Source organism: Podarcis erhardii (genome assembly GCF_964252035.2).
Source record: "Podarcis erhardii genome assembly, chromosome: 12".
In the NCBI taxonomy this organism is placed as follows: Eukaryota; Metazoa; Chordata; class Lepidosauria; order Squamata; family Lacertidae; genus Podarcis; species Podarcis erhardii.
Window position 1 is genome coordinate 6,919,999 of NC_138513.1, and position 18,528 is coordinate 6,938,526.

Genomic DNA, 18,528 nt, shown 5'->3' on the forward strand with positions numbered 1-18,528 from the left:
AGAACATGCCTGAAGCCAGTGCTACAGTCCAGATGAGGTCTTCAGAGACAACAGAGGGGGGACAGTGGCCAGTGTGTGGCCCTCCCAGCCTTAAAGGACTAGAGTAACAATCTCCTGCGCCTGTCCTTATCTTAATTTTCGTGCTTCATGATTGAAAAGTTAGCTCTTTTTCTCCTTTCTCTCAGAAACGGCAACTAGGATAAGGAGGAGGGGTCAGCAAACTTTTTCAGCAGGGGGCCGGTCCACTGTCCCTCAGACCTTGTGAGGGGCCGGACTATATTTTGAAAAGAAAATGAACGAATTCCTATGCCCCACAAATAACCCAGAGATGCATTTTAAATAAAAAGCACACATTCTACTCATGTAAAAACATCAGGCGGGCCCCACAAATAACCCAAAGATGCATTTTAAATAAAAGGACACATTCTACTCAATGTAGAAACACACTAATTCCCAGACCGTCCACGGGCTGGATTGAGAAGGCGATTGGGCCGGATCCTGCCCCCGGGCCTTAGTTTGCCTGCCCATGATAAGGAGGATAGCCCAGCTTCCCAACCACAACAGAACATGGCCTTTTACAGGCACTTGGAGCAGCAATTATCCAAGATGCTTTCTAAACGCTGCAAGGCAGTTTGCAGAACGACCTCTGTGGTGGTTGGCTCGACTCATTTGTCCATTTCCAGCTCTCCGGGGATGTTGTGGGGATTCCACAACGGCTAAAAACCAGGGTAGTGTTTGTGGTCTCTCTCTTCCCAGCTTGGTAGGCAAGTTCATCTGGAAAGGGAAAGCAGGGACCTCTCTCTTGAGCAGTCCGAGAAAATTGTCCTTTTAGTAAGCATCCGTAATATTGATGTGTACGAAGAGCGTGGCAGAAGGGTACTGGTCTCCGTTCTTCGTCAAGAGATGAATGTGGCGATAGCCTGGAGTTTATACGAGAGGGGGGGGGGGAGAGAGAGAGAGAGAGAGAGAGAGAGAGAGAGATGTTACATCAATCATTGTGGTGTTCTCTTCACTTGGTGTATTTCAATAGCTGGCACTGGGAGTGGCAACAATCAAACTCACACATGCCAGGGGAACTGGAGGACACAACATAGAGATGGGGGAGAAATTCAGTCTTAACGTGGCTTTTCCAAAACAAAGACACAATAACCTGAAAAAGCAGATAGCCTTCGAAACCTGTACATCCCTGAATTCTGCGATGCAGTTTTCCAGCCACAACTCTGCATATATTAAGAGAAAGTGTGTTATAAACTGGCTTCTCTGAAGTTGGCCAACTCCTTCTCTTACACATGTCACCAATAAAAAATCAGAAAAGAAGTGTGTCTTGGATTATCAGGAATTTCGGAAGCGCTGCCTGATCTGGGCAGTAGAGGGCACTGTGCTCCTATAAGACACCTGCGAGGTTCGTAAACAGTGTGGTTTAGCTGTTGTTGCACACCTTGAAATTAACGAACCCAAATTAGTCATGTTAATTAACTTCACTGGGTTTACTCAGAGTAGGACTAGTGTTGGTTACGGCCCTATCCCTTGAATTTCAGCCCACAAGGCAGCCCCCAACAGGGCTTATTAACTAAAAAGCTAAAGGTAAAGGTAAAGGGACCCCTGACCATTAGGTCCAGTCGTGACTGACTCTGGGGTTGCGGCACTCATCTCGCTTTATTGACCGAGGGAGCCGGCATACAGCTTCCGGGTCATGTGACCAGCATGACTAAGCCGCTTCTGGCGAACCAGAGCAGCGCACGGAAATGCCATTTACCTTCCTGCCAGAGTGGTACCTATTTATCTACTTGCACTTTGACATGCTTTCGAACTGCTAGGTTGGCAGGAGCAGGGACCCAGCAACGGGAGCTCACCCCGTCGTGGGGATTCGAACCGCCGACCTTCTGATCAGCAAGTCCTAGGCTCTGTGGTTTAACCCACAGCGCCACCCGCGTCCCCGCTTATTAACTACAAACCCCCAAATTTGGGATTCCTTCCAAACCTGTGTCAAAGTTTTGCAGTTGTTTTGCAGCGTTTTGCAGCAAAAAACCCCCCACGTTTTGCAGCACACACACCCCAACTGAGTAATTGATACATCAAAGCAGGGTTCAAACCCCAAAATCCAACATTGTTTGATTCACTCCAAACTGGTGCCAAAGTTTTCACTGCAAAATGACTGCAAAACATTGGCAAGGTTTGGAGAGGGTGCAAAATTTTGGGGTTTGTAGTTCATGAAGACCTCCCAACCATATTGAAAGAGACATTACACTTAAAAAGGAGAGAGGACTTTAAAAAAAACAACAACACTCAGTTCTTTGCTGACCCCAGAAACTCCCTATTACTCTAAGCTTCAAATGAAGAGTTTGCACTGAAGGTTAAGATGGGAAGACTCACCTTGCTTCAGACTTGTGAAGGGAGCTGTGAATTGCCCAATAAAGTCATTTTTGGTTGACGCGTCAAAGTCTTCCACCATGAAACGAACCAGAGCGAGCTGAGGGACGTCGATGTCAAACTCAAACGCTTCATCCCATCTGGGGTTAAAGCCTGATGAAGGGGAGAGTGTGTGTTAGGTGAGGAAGGAAGAAAAGACAAACACGGGCAACACAGAGATGTACAAGTCTGAACATCCTTCCAGTATAGAAAAATCTGGTCTCATCTTTGATTGATAGAAAAGATGCTCAGAGACTTGTTTTTCCTTTCTCTCTCTCTCTCTCTCTCTGGGCTACATCAACAGAAGCAAAGAGTGCTGATCAAGAGAAGTAATAAAAAGGTAAAGGGACCCCTGACCATTAGGTCCAGTTGTGGCCGACTCTGGGGTTGCGGCGCTCATCTCGCTTTATTGGTCAAGGGAACCGGCGTACAGCTTCCGGGTCATGTGGCCAGCATGACTAAGCCGCTTCTGGAGAACCAGAGCAGCGCACGGAAACGCCGTTTACCTTCCCGCTGGAGCGGCACCTATTTATCTACTTGCACTTTGACATGCTTTCGAACTGCTAGGTTGGCTGACCCAGGGACCGAACAACGAGAGCTCACCCCGTCACAGGGATTCGAACTGCCGACCTTCTGATTGGGAAGTCCTGGACTCTGTGGTTTAACCCAAGGCACCACCTGCGTGAAGTAATAGTCCCACTCTATTCTGCCTTGGTCAGACCCCACTGGGAGTTCTGTGTTCAGTTTGCAGGAGAAAACAAGCTTGCTCATCTTTCACTTGAAAGCCCCTGAGATATTTGATGACTAACATATCTCCTCTTGAGATATTGGAGCTGAGGCTCCAATACTTTGGCCACCTCATGGGAAGAGAAGACTCCCTGGAAAAGACCCTGATGTTGGGAAAGATGGAGGGCACAAGGAGAAGGGGACGACAGAGGACGAGATGGTTGGATAGTGTTCTTGAAGCTACCAGCATGAGTTTGACCAAACTGCGGGAGGCGGTGGAAGACAGGAGTGCCTGGCGTGCTCTGGTCCATGGGGTCACAAAGAGTCGGACACAACTAAATGACTAAACAACAACAACAACGTATCTCCTCTTCTCCCTGGCGTGTAAGCTTTCCACATGCCAAGATCGTGCCATAGTGGGAGTTTCCAAAATGGCAATCCCCTTCACCCCAATGCCCTGCAAGGTGGTATAGCCTTTTGAGAGGAGTGTACCACATGCATGTCTGCAGACTTGAATCGGTTTTCAGTTGGGCTGAAGGCCAAGCAACCCATTGCCCTAAGTTGGGAGAATATACAACCAAGGCTTTTGCCAGCTATTGGTAGTTTTGGATTCAGGCTCCCTTTCCCCTTCCAGGAGGCAATGAAAGGCCCTTTTGTAAGGCATCCTGGACAAAGAAGAGCAGCTTCAGCTTTTTCCTTTGCCGGGAAACAAATGAACAAAGCCGCTATTGAATCTCCATTTACCCAGCTACAGCAAGAAGAAAGAGCCTCTCCAAGCTAGGAGCCAAGGGGTTTGTCAGAATAGCAGCCCAGAAGGTATGGCGGCCAAAATCTTGGTCCTTTTTCAATTGCTATGCAGCAGAACCACTGGGCTGGACTTTAAGCTCATGGTTTCTAAGCGCCTTGGTATCAAGGATTGGTTGGATGCAGAATAATGGTGGAAGGAACCAGCTGGGGAACCCACAAGGGAAGAAGGTTCAGAGCTCGGGGAATGGTGGTGGAATGACAATGAGCAGTCAAAGGGAGAAGACTGGGAAGAGGAAGTGTTGGGGACTGAAGAGGTAACAGGGTTTAGTGAGCAGGGAGAGTCGGGGGCAGAGAGAAGTCCAGAATGAGAGGCAGAAGCTGAAGCAGGAGAGAAGGGGGCCAAGAGGCAGCGATGAGTTTGGCTGGTGAAGACTCCTCCTCTTACCGTTGTTGTCAATGACGGTGGTTTGCTTCTTCTCGTTGTCCCTCTGGACGCCGTGGATCTCGACTATCACCCTGGGGTCCACAATGGAGTTTTGGCTCTTGTTCACCTTGGGCAGTTGCTGGCCTGTGATGACCTGTAAGGGAGAAAGAGGGGGTGTTGAGTGCCCATTGTGACTTGGAAGCCTTCCAGGGGACAATAAGGAACAGCACTGGGGTACCAACTTTGGACCATAGCTGTCAACTTACAGATTTGAAAATAAGGGACCATCAGCCAAAATAAGGGATTTTAGTCAACCAGCAGCCAAACGAAGCCTCAAGCGGTGGTTCCCACAGTGCAGCAACCCGGCAAAGGGGATGCAGCAAGGAAAACCACTGTCACCTCTCCTGCTGGGAAGCGCTGAGCAAAGGCGAGTCCCCAGGCAACGCGGCCGATTTGATCGGCACAAGGCAAGCAAGCTCCACCCCCCAGTCATTCTTAGACTCCTTATTGGGTGAGCAACGCAGCCAAGCAACACAGTTGGAGCCTCCTTCCTCCCCGGCTGGCAGGCAGGGAGGGAGAGGAGCTGCTTCCTTTGAAACCCGGGGAATTTAAGGGACATCATCAATAAGGGACAGCAGCAGGACATGGCACTGGGATAAGGGACTGCCCCGCCAAATAAGGGACGCTTGACAGCTATGCTTTGGACTTCAGAGAAATGCATGTAATCCTCGTTTCCAATTCCTACCTTCACCTGGAGTTTCTTCTTGGTGCACCATGGCCCTTCTGAGACGGCCTTGGGGTTGAACCTGGACTGCTCGTCCCGCAGAAATTCCGGCTTTAGGACGTACCCACAAAAGCCGTTTTCCTGGAACCGGCCCTGGTAGACATCCATATCGGTTCCCTTGGACTGAAAATTCAAGGCGACTGGGGGAGGGGGGGAGAAATACGTACAATTAATTGGCAAATTATTATTTTACAAGGCAATGCTTCATTTAGGCGTGTATGATCATTAGTAGCCCTTAACCCATTGAATGGGGCACGATAGCAGATTTACAGAACATTATCGTGTTCTGGAAAAGTAATGTAGTCCTTGCTTTTGATTGCACCACGGAAAGTTGTTGTACAGCTTCCGGAGAAGGCTGAAAATGCACCTGTTTATCCTGGCTTTTGACACTTGAGGTGTACCGTATTTTTCGCTCTATAGGACGCACCGGACCATAGGAGGGGGAGAACAGGGGGGGGGATTTCTTGTTCTCCCCCTCTAAAACAAGGTGCGTCCAAGGTGCATTCAAGAGCAGGTTGGGGAGGAGCACAAAGGTTGCACGCAGCCTTGCCGCTGCCCCCCAAGCTTGTGGGGCTGGCGGTGGGGGGGAAGCGCTGCTTTCCCCCCACCGCCAGCTCCAAAGAGTAGGTCAGGGAACAGCGCAAAGGCTGTGCACAGCCTTGCCGCTGCCCCCCGAGCTTGTGGGGCCAGTGGGGGGGGGAAGCGCTGCTTTCCCCCCCCCACCACCCTCAAAGATCCCTGAAGCCTTTGGAGCACGGCGGGACCTCACGCTGTGCTTCAAAGGCTTCAGGTTCCTTTTGCTGACCCAAAGCCTTTGGAGCGCAGCGCATGTTCCCGCTGCACTCCAAAGACTTGAGGCTTCAGGGACAGCCTTTGTAGCCTCCGCAGGGCAGCGGGGTGAACACACCCCCTGCCCTGTGGAGACTTTGCGCAGCTAACCCCAAGGCTTTTGGAGCGCAGCGCGGGGTCCCACTGCACTCCAAAGCCTTCAGGCAGCTATCCCTGAAGCCTGGAGAGCGAGAGGGGTAAGTGCGCAAAAGCAACGCAAAGCCTCTGGAGCGCAGCGGGAGCGCTCTCACTGCGCTTTGGAGGCTTCGCATTGCTATCGCTGAAGCCATGGAGCCTGCATTCGCTCCATAAGATGCACACGCATTTCCCCTTAATTTTTGGAGGGGGGAAAGTGCGTCTTATAGAGCGAAAAATACGGTAAATATCTGAGAGGTGGTATAGTGAGGGAGAGCAGGTAGTGGATGTTATAGGTCTGGATATGAATGTAATTGACCAATACTGTTTATGAAACCACATGCTTGCTAAACTGCAATAAATAAACAGAAGTTTATGTTCCAATTTAACCCTGACTGGACTCAGTATTATACCAGGTAGGGCCGGGGTGGTGGCAGCGAGAAATAAAGTGGTGGCACAGGGATCAATAGACGGTGAAACGTCCAGGGACCCTGTGTGATCGCCACACCCGCCTCATTTTTAGGACTGTAATATGTTTTGAACCAATTTTAATATTGTGTTTTAATGCTGTAACCACTCTGGGGCCTTAAAGGGAAGGGCAGGTGATAAGACAAACAGACAGAAAGACAGAGATGAGATTACTTCACAGCCCCCTTTCATCCCCAGTTATTCACAACTAAATAAGCCATGTTGATTTTAACAACCCAATTTACCAATTTGGCACCCCACATTCCACATGTCAACAGGGTTGAAGTTAGACGAATCCGTCCTCCATCCCGCAGGATAGATTCTGCTCAGATGCCTGATGTTGTGATGGATAAAGTCGGGCCCTGGAATGAGAACAGAAAAAAAATTGACAATTTCTTTCTCCTCCTCTAATCATAATGGAACTGTGGGAGAGCTGGGGACCCAGAGAGACAGATTAGGGTTGTGAGGGCGGAAAACTCTTCTTCGTACAGTGGTACCTCTGGTTATGTACTTAATTCGTTCCAGAGGTCCGTTCTTAACCTGAAACTGTTCTTAACCTGAAGCACCACTTTAGCTAATGGGGCCTCCCACTGCTGCCGTGCCGCCGCCGTGCGATTTCTGTTCTCATCCTGAAGCAAAGTTCTTAACCCAAGGTATTATTTCTGGGTTAGCAGAGTCTGTAACCTGAAGCGTATGTAACCCGAGGTACCACTGAACAACACATAATTAAGGCTATCACACATGAGGCTCCAATAAGTGTTGGGAATGTAAAGAAGGCACTTTTTTCATATGTGGAATTTTTTCATATGTGGAATTGCAGAATGATTGAAAATTTTTGGGATATGATTTATAATGAAATTAAGAAAATATTTACGATAATGTTTGCTAAAAGACCAGAAGCTTTTTTATTAGGCACTTCAGGTCAAGATCGGACAAGAGGAAAGAAGAAACTTTTTAATGTATGCTACGGCTGCAGCTAGGATGCTAGCCCAAAGATGGAAAAGTGATGAAATACCAACCAAAGAAGAATGGCTACAAAAACTGATGGAATAAGCGGAAATGGTGAAGTTAACAGAAAGAATTAGAAATAAAGACAATAGAGAATTTTAAAAATATTGGGAACCATTTATGTTGTACTTACAGAAACAATGTAAAGAAATGGACTCACTAGCAGGGTTTGAGTAAACACTTGCAATTAACAAAAATAAATACAGAAATTTTAAAGATGATGTTAAAATGATAAGAGATAATAACTAATATAAAGAATTTATATGAAGATATAACAAAGCAAGCAGGGGGAGTGAATATGTAAAAGACCAGAAGAGGAAGTTGAGGGAAGTCGGAGGTGGGGAATCTGGGGAATTTCTTTGATTCTGATGAATTGAAATGTTGTTAAAAAGGTAAAGGGACCGCTGCCCATTAGGTCCAGTCGTGACCGACTCTGGGGTTGTGGCACTCATCTCGCTTTATTGGCCAAGGGAGCCAGAGTACAGCTTCCGGGTCATGTGGCCAGCATGACTAAGCCGCTTCTGGCGAACCAGAGCAGCGCACGGAAACACCATTTACCTTCCCGCCGGAGTGGTACCTATTTATCTACTTGCACTTTGACGTGCTTTCGAACTGCTAGGTTGGCAGAAGCTGGGACCGAGCAATGGGAGCTCACCCCATCGAGGGGATTCGAACTGCCGACCTTCTGATCAGCAAGTCCTAGGCTCTGTGGTCTAACCCAAAGCACCACCCACACCCCTGCAATGTTGTTAGCATGATAAAAATGTAAAATTTAATTAAAAAAAATATTTAAGGCTATCACACGTGAATGTGGCCGCCAGGATCTGACAAAACAAATATACCGAGCATTATTAGTGACGCTGGCCAAACAGCTTCCAGGTTCAGCAGCGGTATACCTGTGAATGGGTGGTGCCGGAAACGAGAAATAGGGGGAAGGAGTGGTTTGGCATGCCCTCCTTGTAAGCTTATAAGATGGGGGGGTTCAAAAGTAGGGGAGACACCCCCACAAAAAACAGCCCAGTAAGGACTGAGCATGATCAATAGCCATGGAATGCTGGCTGGTTATTAGCAGGGAATAAATAGAAAATGGGGGGGGGGGTTGGAATGGAATTTCCTTGACGTGGGCATGGCTAGCTGGCTGGAATGGAGTATCCTGGGAATGGGAATGGCTGGCTAGCATCGTGAATAGCAGCGCACTCCACACTGCAGCGTTTTACTTTAGGTCACACACGCACACCATGTTCTTGGGTTATGTTCGGTCGGTGGATCTCTCTTTTGAGCACACCAGATGAGGCTAGGGGCTACTTACCAGATTCCTGGGCCAGCTTCAAAGCTTTGCTTTCGCTGAAGGATGACATTTCATTGCAATCGGTATTATTGAAACCTTGGAAGTGGACACTTTTGCAGTAGACCACCGTGTCAGATAGCTCCTGAGCAAGCTTCAGTTTTTCACTCTAAAAAGGGACAAGGAACAAGGTAGAAAACTGAGAATTCATAATAGTTTCAGGGGTGGGAGGCAGGGAGTGAAACAACCCACCGGCCTCTCAATCTCCATGGTTGTAGATGGTGCTCGTCTTACTCAGAGTAAGGTAAAGGTAAAGGGACCCCTGACCATTAAGTTCAGTCGTGACCGACTCTGGGGTTGCGGCGCTCATCTCGCTTTATTGGCCGAGGGAGCCAGCGTTTGTCTGCAGACAGTTTTTCCAGGTCATGTGGCCAGCATGACTAAGCCGCTTCTGGTGAACCAGAGCAATGCACAGAAACACCTTTTACCTTCCCACTGGAGTGGTACCTATTTATCTACTTGCACTTTGACGTGCTTTCGAACTGCTAGGTTGGCAGGAGCAGGGACCGAGCAACGGGAGCTCACCCCATCACGGGGATTCGAACTGCCAACCTAGGCTCTGTGGTTTAACCCACAGTGCCACCCGCGTCCCTAGCAGTTGCTAAGAACATGCAAAATCCGGGCCTGGAATTGCTAACATGGTCCACGAAGCTCACCGTCCTTTTCCTCTCCACCTCAATCTTCACAGTTTCGTCTTCCATTTCAGCCGCTTCATCCTCATCAGAGACTTCTTCTGTCTCTGGGCTCAGCTTCTTCCCTTTCACGAGAATTTTCCCCTTTAATTGCTAGAGGGAAAAGGAAAAGAAAAAAGAGATATAACAGCAGCAAAGGGTGCAAATGGTGGAACAGGATCAGTATCTCTGGCCCTCCAGACATGGTGGGACTCCAGTTCCCATCAGCCTCGGGAAACATGGCCAATGGTCTGGGAAGGTGGACTACATCTCCTATCATCCCAAACCATCAGCCAATGCTGCTTGGGGCTGAGGGGAGTTGAAGTCCCACAACGTCTGGAGGGCCACAGGTTTCCCACCCCTGACTTAGTTTGTCAACCAAGATGGCAGCTGCAGTGTTTTACGTGCTGATAAAATGCAGCTAAACTCACCTCTGGTGAAGGGAGCTCAGACGCATCGGAGTCGACTGGCGCCACCAACAGCATGTCTTCCAAGATGTTGTGCATGTGGTATGCCATCGTTTTCTGCTGCTCAAGACTACAGTGGTTCTCCAGGGATATGATGACAGGATAAGGAGAGGTCTGTGGGGGGGTAGGAGGGGGTGGGAGAGAGAACAGTGACATTAATACAAGAATCACTGCTGTTTTCCTCCTGTATACGAGTGACTCCAACCCTTGAGCTCTTCAAGAAATGTCCTGCTCTGCTGGGTGCTTGCTTTTGGGGAAGTAAAATCAAGGTGCCCCAAGAGCAGGGCCTTCTTTTTTTAAAAAAATAAAAATATTTAAACATTTTCAAGAAACATTATCCAAACATTTGGTCTTCCCCCTCCCCCAGAACACAAGTCTAATGCAACAGGTGTCTTCATACATCTACAGCATGGGTAGGCAAACTAAGGCACGGGGGCTGGATCTGGCCCAATCGCCTTCTAAATCCGGCCCGCGGACGGTCCAGGAATCAGTGTGTTTTGACGTAAGTAGAATGTGTCCCTTTATTTAAAATGCATCCCTGGGTTATTTGTGGGGCATAGGAATTCGTTCATTTCCCCCCCCAAAAAAATATAGTCCGGCCCCCACAAGGTCTGAGGGACAGTGGACCGGCCCCCTGCTGAAAAAGTTTGCTGACCCCTAATCTACGGTATATGCTTATTTGGTGGTTGCCAGACATCAGGGTTTCCATTTGTCATATTTTAGCAAAATCATCAGGATCAGTTGTATCATTCTGGGTGTGTGCTCTCTCTGTTAGTTTCTCAGAAAAAGCAATCGCCCCAGGTTGCAGCAACACCGGTGCCGAAAAACTTCCCCCAAAAAGGCCATCGGGTTCCTGCATAGCTTGACTTTAGGCATGTAGGTTTTTTAAGCAATAAATTCACCCGGGCATTTTAACTGGGACTTTTTTTTAAAAAAATGTTGCTATTTTCATTTCTTGCTCACGGCATGTCTCAAAGCGTCTTGCAATGGTAAAGGTAAAAGGAGCCCTGACCATTAAGTCCAGTCGCGGACAACTCTGGAGTTGCAGCGCTCATCTCACTTTATTGGCCGAGGGAGCTGGCGTACAGCTTCCAGGTCATGTTGCCAGCATGACTAAGCTGCTTCTGGAGAACCAGAGCAGCACACGGAAACGCCGTCTACCTTCCCGCCAGAGTGGTACCTATTTATCTACTTGGTTTAACCCACAGCGCCACCCGCATGCCTAAAAAGGTTCTAGCACCTCTCTATTAAGACCAAAAAATATATAATAAAGTAAAAGGAGATGTAAGGGATTAAACAAAAGATACAGAGTATCCCCTTTCACAGGGCTCGAACCACCAACCTTCTGGTTAATAGCCAGACACACTGACCCATTGCTGTAGGGTTAAAAACACACTTGCCACCCAACAAATCAGGACTTTGGTGATGGGAAAGTGATAGGAAATGCACAAGAAAGTTCAGGATAATGTTTGCTTGGCACAACCTCCCTCTGAACCAGAGCAGTGCACGGAAACGCCGTCTACCTTCCCACCAGAGTGGTACCTATTTATCTACTTGCACTTTGACGTGCTTTCAAACTGCTAGGTTGGCAGGAGCTGGGACCAAGCAATAGGAGCTCACCCTGTCACGGGGATTCAAACCGCCGACCTTCTGATCAGCAAGTCCTAGCCTCTGTGGTTTAGACCACAGCGGTACAAAAGGCATAAAGAGATTTAAAGCTAGGGTGCTGGCTGGAGGGAGAGGAGATGCCCTTACTTTGAAAGCGTAGTTCTTGATGGCTTTGATAGCATCACAGAAGAGGATCTTGGAGGTGAGCGTGTAGCCGTGGTAAATGACGGGCTCCGAATTAGGCCCGTCCCAGCAATCCAGCTCTACACACCGGCAGCCTTTGGTCAGGGCTCTGCAAAGGAAACATCACAGGGTCTGTTGGGAGTTGTTCAAAACCAGATTCCCAGAAACAGCGAAAGGAGGAGGTGCCCATATATGTGGAGCTGCCTTATACGAAGTCAGACCCATTGGCTCCATCTAGCCTAGACCCTTGTGCAAATTAACTGAAACAAAGCATGTTTTCTATCTTGCTCGTCATCCTGTACTCAAAAGAAACACAAAAAGTCAGTTGGTTATTATGGTGCCGGAAGCCTGCAGCCAATAGAAGGAATGATGTGCTTGCTACAATATACTGAGGTTCTACGAAGAGTTATTCCAGAGCTGGAAAAGAGGTACAGTGGTGCCTCGCAAGACGAAATTAATCCGTTCCGTGAGTCTCTTCATATAGTGGTTTTTTCGTCTTGCGAAGCAAGCCCATTGACAGCTTAGCGGATTAGCGCTATTAGCGGTTTAGTGGCTTTTAGCGGCTTATCAGCTTAGTGGATCAGCTGATAAGCGGCTTAGCTGCTTAGAAAAAGGGAGGAAAAAGGGAAAAAAAACCCGCAGGAACTCGCAAGACATTTTCGTCTTGCGAAGCAAGCCCATAGGGAAATTCGTTTTGCAAAGTGCCTCCGAAACGGAAAACCCTTTCGTCTAGCGGGTTTTCTGTCTTGCGAGGCGTTCGTCTTGCGGGGCACCACTGTATCCTGGCAGTACTGGGATATTGCAGCAGGACCTAGCCCCTGCCACACATCAAAAGTGGTGAAGAAATTCATGGCAGAGCAACAAAAACAGGTACAGTGGTACCTCGGGTTACATACGCTTCAAGTTGCAGACTCCGCTAACCCAGAAATAGTACCTTGGGTTAAGAACTTTGCTTCAGGATGAGAACAGAAATTGTGCAGCAGCAGCGGGAGGCCCCATTAGCTAAAGTGGTACCTCCGGTTAAGAACAGTTTTAGGTAAAGAATGGACCACTGGAACGAATTAAGTACTTAACCCAAGGTACCACTGTACTTGATTGGCCAGGGAATTCCCTGGAGGTAAATCCCATTGAGAATTTATGCGCTATATGCAAAAGTCGCCTCCGTGCTGTAGACTTTATGACTATGGAGAAGCTCATTCAGGCGCTGATTCACGTGTGGTACAGGGATCCGAAAATCAACAGTAGCTGTTCGAAACTAGTAGACTCCATGCCAAACCGTGTTCAAATGCTGCTTAAAAACAGCGGAGGTCATATCCGTTACAAATGTACGTATATGTGAGTTTTGTAAATGTATATGTGAGTTTTCTACAATAAACTACATTGTTTGTTTCAATTAATTTACACAAGGGTGCAATACCGTTGACACGGACTGGCAGCAGCTCTCCTCTAGGGTTTCAGGGAGGGAGTCTTTCCCAGAAATGTCTGTAGATATTGGGGACCTTCTCCATAAAAAGCAAATGTTTTGCTGCTGAGCAATGGCCAGAACGATGGCTGTTTCTCTCCCAAGACCTGCGGTTCCCAGAATGGTTTAGCAACCAATCTCTCCTCCCAGGGAACTCTGGGGATTGTAGTTCTGGGGGTGGGAGAATAGGGATCTCCTGAGAACTCTCAGCATCCTTAACAAACTACAGTTCCCATGATTCTTTGCGGGGGAAGCCGCGACTGTTTGAAGTGATGCCGCTTCAAATGTCTCGTGCGGCTAGGACCCAAGGCTGCTCACAAATTCTCCCCTTACCCCAGCCTTTGCTGACCTGATGGCTTCCAGATCTTTCGGACTACAGCTCTGAAACAAATTGTTTGTCTGGCACACTGAGGAGCACCGAGTTGCTGGGTCTGATAAGTGCTGCCCTTTTTAACTTCCCACAATGCCTTGGGGTGATGCTGTGCCCCGGGGGCACTGTGGGTAATTAAAATGGAAGCACCTCTCCCAGGCCCCTCTGACAACTCTCTTGGCTCTTCCATCAGAAGAGGGGAGATGATGTGCCAAACCTGATGTAAGCCTCGGTGCTGCTGGGTCCTCTCAGCTGGTCCTCCATGAGGTAGGTGTTGTGCGAAGACGATATGTAATAGTGGCTCAGCGGCTGGGTCATGTCCTGGTACACGGGGATGTGAGCTTGATTGAATACGTTTCCATGGGGAGACAGCAAATACATCTGGAAGCCATCTTTGGTCATGACATTCTGTCCCTTGACTGTAGAAAAAGAAGGGGGGAGTACAATGGGGAGAAGAAAAGGACAAAACTGAAATGGGTCAGGCTGTGACTACATGGCTTTTTTGGGTGGGGGGTTGTTGCCAGCTTTTAGACATTGAATATTCAGTTTTAATTCTGATTTTCAGAAATTAAATCTTATTGTTTTCCTTTATTGTATTTATGTGAGATGCTTTGGTAGTGTTGCTGGTGAAAATCGAGAGAGAGAGAGAAAGAAAGAAAGAAAGAAAGAAAGAAAGAAAGAAAGAAAGAAAGAAAGAAAGAAACTATAGCAGGGGTCAGCAACCTTTTTCAGCCGTGGGCTGGTCCACTGTCCCTCTGACCTTGTGGGGGGCCGGACTATATTTCGGGGGGGGGGATGAATGAATTCCTGCACCCCACAAATAACCCAGAGATGCATTTTAAATAAAAGCACACATTCTACTCATGTAAAAACACGCTGATTCCCAGACTGTCCACGGGCCAGATTTAGAAGGCGATTGGGCCGGATCCGGCCCCCGGGCCTTTGTTCGCCTACCCATGAACTATAGCCTTCTCATACCATCAGAAAATTATTCCTGATGTTTAGTCAGAATCTCCTTTCTTATAACTCAAATTCGTTGGTTCTGACCCTACCCTCCGGAGCGGGAGAAAGCAAGCTTGCTCCACCTGCCATGGGACAACCCTTCAGATATTTGAAGATGGCTACCACCTCAGCTCTCAGTCTCCTGTTCTCCATTCTAAACATATACCCAACTCCCTCAACCATTCCTCATAAGGCTTGGTTTCCAGATCCCTCGTCGTCCTGGTCGCCCTCCTCTGCACGCATTCGGTGTAAATATTGTCAAATCCAAAGGGTTACCAACGTACCACTTCCGTTGGGTTCGTATCTCTCTATCAGAGAGAGCGCAAGTTCAGGCCCGGCATTCTCCTCACGCTGTTCTTCTCGAAGGAACCTCACCAGATCCTCCAGCGACATCATGGCCTGGCCGTTGGAGTGCTCAGAGAAGATCTCGTCGATCTCGCGCCGTTCGGTCAGTATCTTATAGAATTCCTCGATCTCGTCGTCTTCCAAAGTGTCCGTCTGGGATTTGTCGCATTGCTGTGAACGCAGAGAGAAGAGGTAAAAACCCTTCTTCTTTATGGGTTGAAACCTGAACCAGGGCTAGACAATGCAAAACAGATAGGGGTCATTGGAAAAGGTCAACTTTGCAGCCTAGCATGGAGTACATGATTGGCAGATCTCGCCGACGTACCAGGCCTTTTTCTCTCTGTTTTAGGGCGGAATCGGAATTGGCTAAATAAAGTTGGGAAGGAAGAGTGGATTCTGGGAGCTGGAAAGGGGAGCTGTCATGTTGAGGGCTTCAGAGTAGAGAAGAGGGATTCTCTCAATTTTGGTTTCCCTCAGTTTCTCATTTTTTTTCCAATCTTAAATTCAGTTTCCACATTTCCACATGACTTTCTGCCGCTGCTTCTAAGGTCCTCATGAAACTGCATTAGCATTTTAGCATACATTTATCCTAAAGTACCTATGCACATTCAATATGTGTGTTACCGCACGCACATGCATTGTGTTGAACCCAGAAGTGACCCAAAAATGTCACAAAAAGGGGAGGAATTGAGTGTTTGCAGGCTTCTCCAATGGTGTTTCAAATATATGTGATTTCACTGACATATGTGACGCCTCAGAATGTAACCCCTGCGTAAATTGGGCGGGGGGCTGCCTGCATTTTTGTATGCAAAATTGCCTAACATACACATTTCTCGCATGCTTTTTTGTATTTGTGTGTGTCCTTTTCACTAGCCATATGCATTTTTTTGGCAAACTGCATTGCAAAATTCAGACAAGTGTGAATTTTGAAGGCCAGCTGTGTCAATTCGGTTTGTATGTTTTTCTAGAAAGAATTCAGTAGGTTTGGCTTTAAACGTGAACAAAACTGAATTTCTGCTCCATTGCTATTCGGTGTGCTTTAATCCGCTTTAATTATGCAACCCAAAATTTCCAGTATTCAACTGAATCCCTCCTACAAAATTCTGAGAGTCAGGAATACACACACACACACACACACACACACACGTGTCTAATGAGTGCAAATCCTACCCTTTCCATATGCTTTACTCAAGAGGAGGTCCCATTGGAACCCATCAGGCTTCCTTCCAGAGAATATCCATAGGATTGGGTCCCTACCGTTTCATGAAACACCACTGCCTCATAACAAAATAGGCTTTCAAGTGGGCAAATTAAATTCTCCTTACCTCAAAGATATTCCGGGCATAGTTGTCATCGACTTGTATGTTGACTTCCTTCATGAAGTTCTTGAGCTCTTTAAAGCTCATCTTGTTGTCTTTGTTCTTATCTGCCTTCCGCAAGCAGGCGTGGATCCAGCTGTTCAGTCACTTGTTAAGGGATCTACATTTTAAAAAAACCCTCCTCTCCCAATATTACATCCTAAGCTTTTGGGGGGCGAATGTGTGTGAAAGCAGGTGGCTCTGGTTTCAAAATACAGTGGTACCTCAGGTTAAGTACTTAATTCGTTCCGGAGGTCCGTTCTTAACCTGAAGCTGTTCTTAACCTGAAGCACCACTTTAGCTAATGGGCCCTCCTGCTGCCGCTGTGCCGCCGCTGCACTATTTCTGTTCTCATCCTGAAGCAAAGTTCTTAACCTGAGGTATTTAGTGGAGTCTGTAACCTGTTTAGTGGAGTCTGTAACCTGAAGCATATGTAACCTGAAGCGTATGTAACCCGAGGTACCACTGTACAAGTTAAATTTTTCATCCATTACAGTGGTACCTTGGTTTACGAATTTAATTCGTTCCGGAAGTCCGTTCTTAAACCGAAACCGTTCTTAAACCGAGGCACACTTTCCCTAATGAGGCCTCCCACCATCAGTGCCCTTCCACCATTCAGATTCCATTCTTAGACCGAGGTAAAGTTCGCAAACCGGGACACTACTTCCGGTTTTGCGGAGTTCGTAAACTGAATCGTTCGTAAACAGGACTGTTCTTAAACTGAGGTACCGCTGTACTCTACCCATTATTTTTTTTTGCCTCTGGTACTGCTCACCAATAGAATGTGGCCTCCAGAAGCGAATGTGGCCCTTGATCTATAAAGGGTTCCTCATCCCTGATTTATATTAATGGTGCATGTGAGACGTTTGCAACACAAAATTCAGCATGCTAAATGCACTGGAGAAAGGCATTTAAAAGATGTAATGACACACACTCAGATGTGTGTGCGTACACACACAGATGGAGCAGTGTTGTGAATCAGTGCTTGCAGCACATTTCAAACAGACTACTAATCTTTCCCCAAGCTTACCCAAATATTAAAATGCCCAGCTAATTATAATACAGGTAATTGCAGCTTCAAGGAAAACCTCTGACTTGCGCTAAACAGAGTCAGCGGGAGTTGACCTCAGCCAAGCCTCGGCTCAAAAAGCCACTTGGCTTTCAAAATGTTTGAACTGGATCAAACCCCTGGCCGACAAATATCTAAATTTAGAGGTCCAAGCTGGAACTTCAAAAGCAGTGTCAAACTCATGCTTGTCTGTGAGAAGCCAGGGTTTTCCAAGAAAACGGCCCAAATCAGAAGGCATGATCGCTGCATACTGGTAATTATGCCCCATCAAATGGGCTGTGTCTATCTCCGCTGCTTAACCATACCCAAATAGGGACACGTTTTCACTCTGTTGAGAAAGGGCTTTCTCCAGACACCAATGTCGTCCTTTGGGGCACTGATTTAGCAAATATAATGGCTGGTTCTCAACCCGGTGGTGGAGTCTGTCACTTTAGAAGAGGAGTGGCGAACCTCAGGCCCAGGAGCAGCCCTCAGAATATCTCTGTCTGGCCTTCAGTATACCTGAAGGAGCATCTCCACCCCCATCGTTCTGCCCAGACACTGAGGTTCAGCTCCGAGGGCCTTCTGGCAGTTCCCTCACTGCCAGAAGTGAGGCTACAGGGAACCAGGCAGAGGGCCTTCTCAGTGGTGGCACCCACAATGCTGAACACCCTCCCATCAGATGTCAAGGAAACATACAACTACAGTGGTACCTCAGGTTACATACGTTTCAGGTTAGAGACTCCACTAACCCAGAAATAGTGCTTCAGGTTAAGAACTTTGCTTCAGGATGAGAACAGAAATCGTGCTCCGGCAGTGTGGCAGCAGCAGGAGGCCCCATTAGCTAAAGTGGTGCTTCAGGTTAAGAACAGTTTCAGGTTAAGTACGGACCTCCGGAACGCAGGTTAAGTACTTAACCTGAGGTACCACTGTATCTGACTTTTAGACAACATCTGAAGGCAGCCTTGTATCAGAAGGTTTTTATTGTTTGATGCTTTATCGAGTTTTCAATATTCTGTTGGGAGCTGCCCAGAGTAATAAATTACTACTACTACTATTACTACTACTCCTCTCCTCAGGCCACACCCCCTACTTGCCCTGCCTCACACCATCCTTGAGTGTCCATGCCTGGCCACAATG

General features: G+C 47.6%; 1 protein-coding gene across 2 annotated transcripts in view; it reads right to left on the minus strand.

Annotated features, from left to right (window-relative positions):
* Positions 1-430: 430 nt before the first annotated feature.
* The window catches only part of PLCD1 (phospholipase C delta 1), a 64,000-nt gene continuing 45,902 nt past the window's right edge, over positions 431-18,528 (minus strand). For both annotated transcript variants that reach the window (XM_081834261.1, XM_081834260.1), the window contains exons 4-15: positions 16,308-16,437; positions 14,922-15,153; positions 13,853-14,054; positions 11,768-11,912; positions 9,977-10,126; positions 9,531-9,659; positions 8,839-8,983; positions 6,767-6,883; positions 5,052-5,230; positions 4,328-4,460; positions 2,374-2,523; positions 431-920 (exon numbers count right to left, since the gene is read on the minus strand). In XM_081834261.1, the coding sequence (XP_081690387.1) occupies positions 829-920; positions 2,374-2,523; positions 4,328-4,460; positions 5,052-5,230; positions 6,767-6,883; positions 8,839-8,983; positions 9,531-9,659; positions 9,977-10,126; positions 11,768-11,912; positions 13,853-14,054; positions 14,922-15,153; positions 16,308-16,437 (1,804 nt within the window). In that variant the 3' untranslated portion in view covers positions 431-828. The remainder of the gene's footprint in view (positions 921-2,373; positions 2,524-4,327; positions 4,461-5,051; positions 5,231-6,766; positions 6,884-8,838; positions 8,984-9,530; positions 9,660-9,976; positions 10,127-11,767; positions 11,913-13,852; positions 14,055-14,921; positions 15,154-16,307; positions 16,438-18,528) is intronic.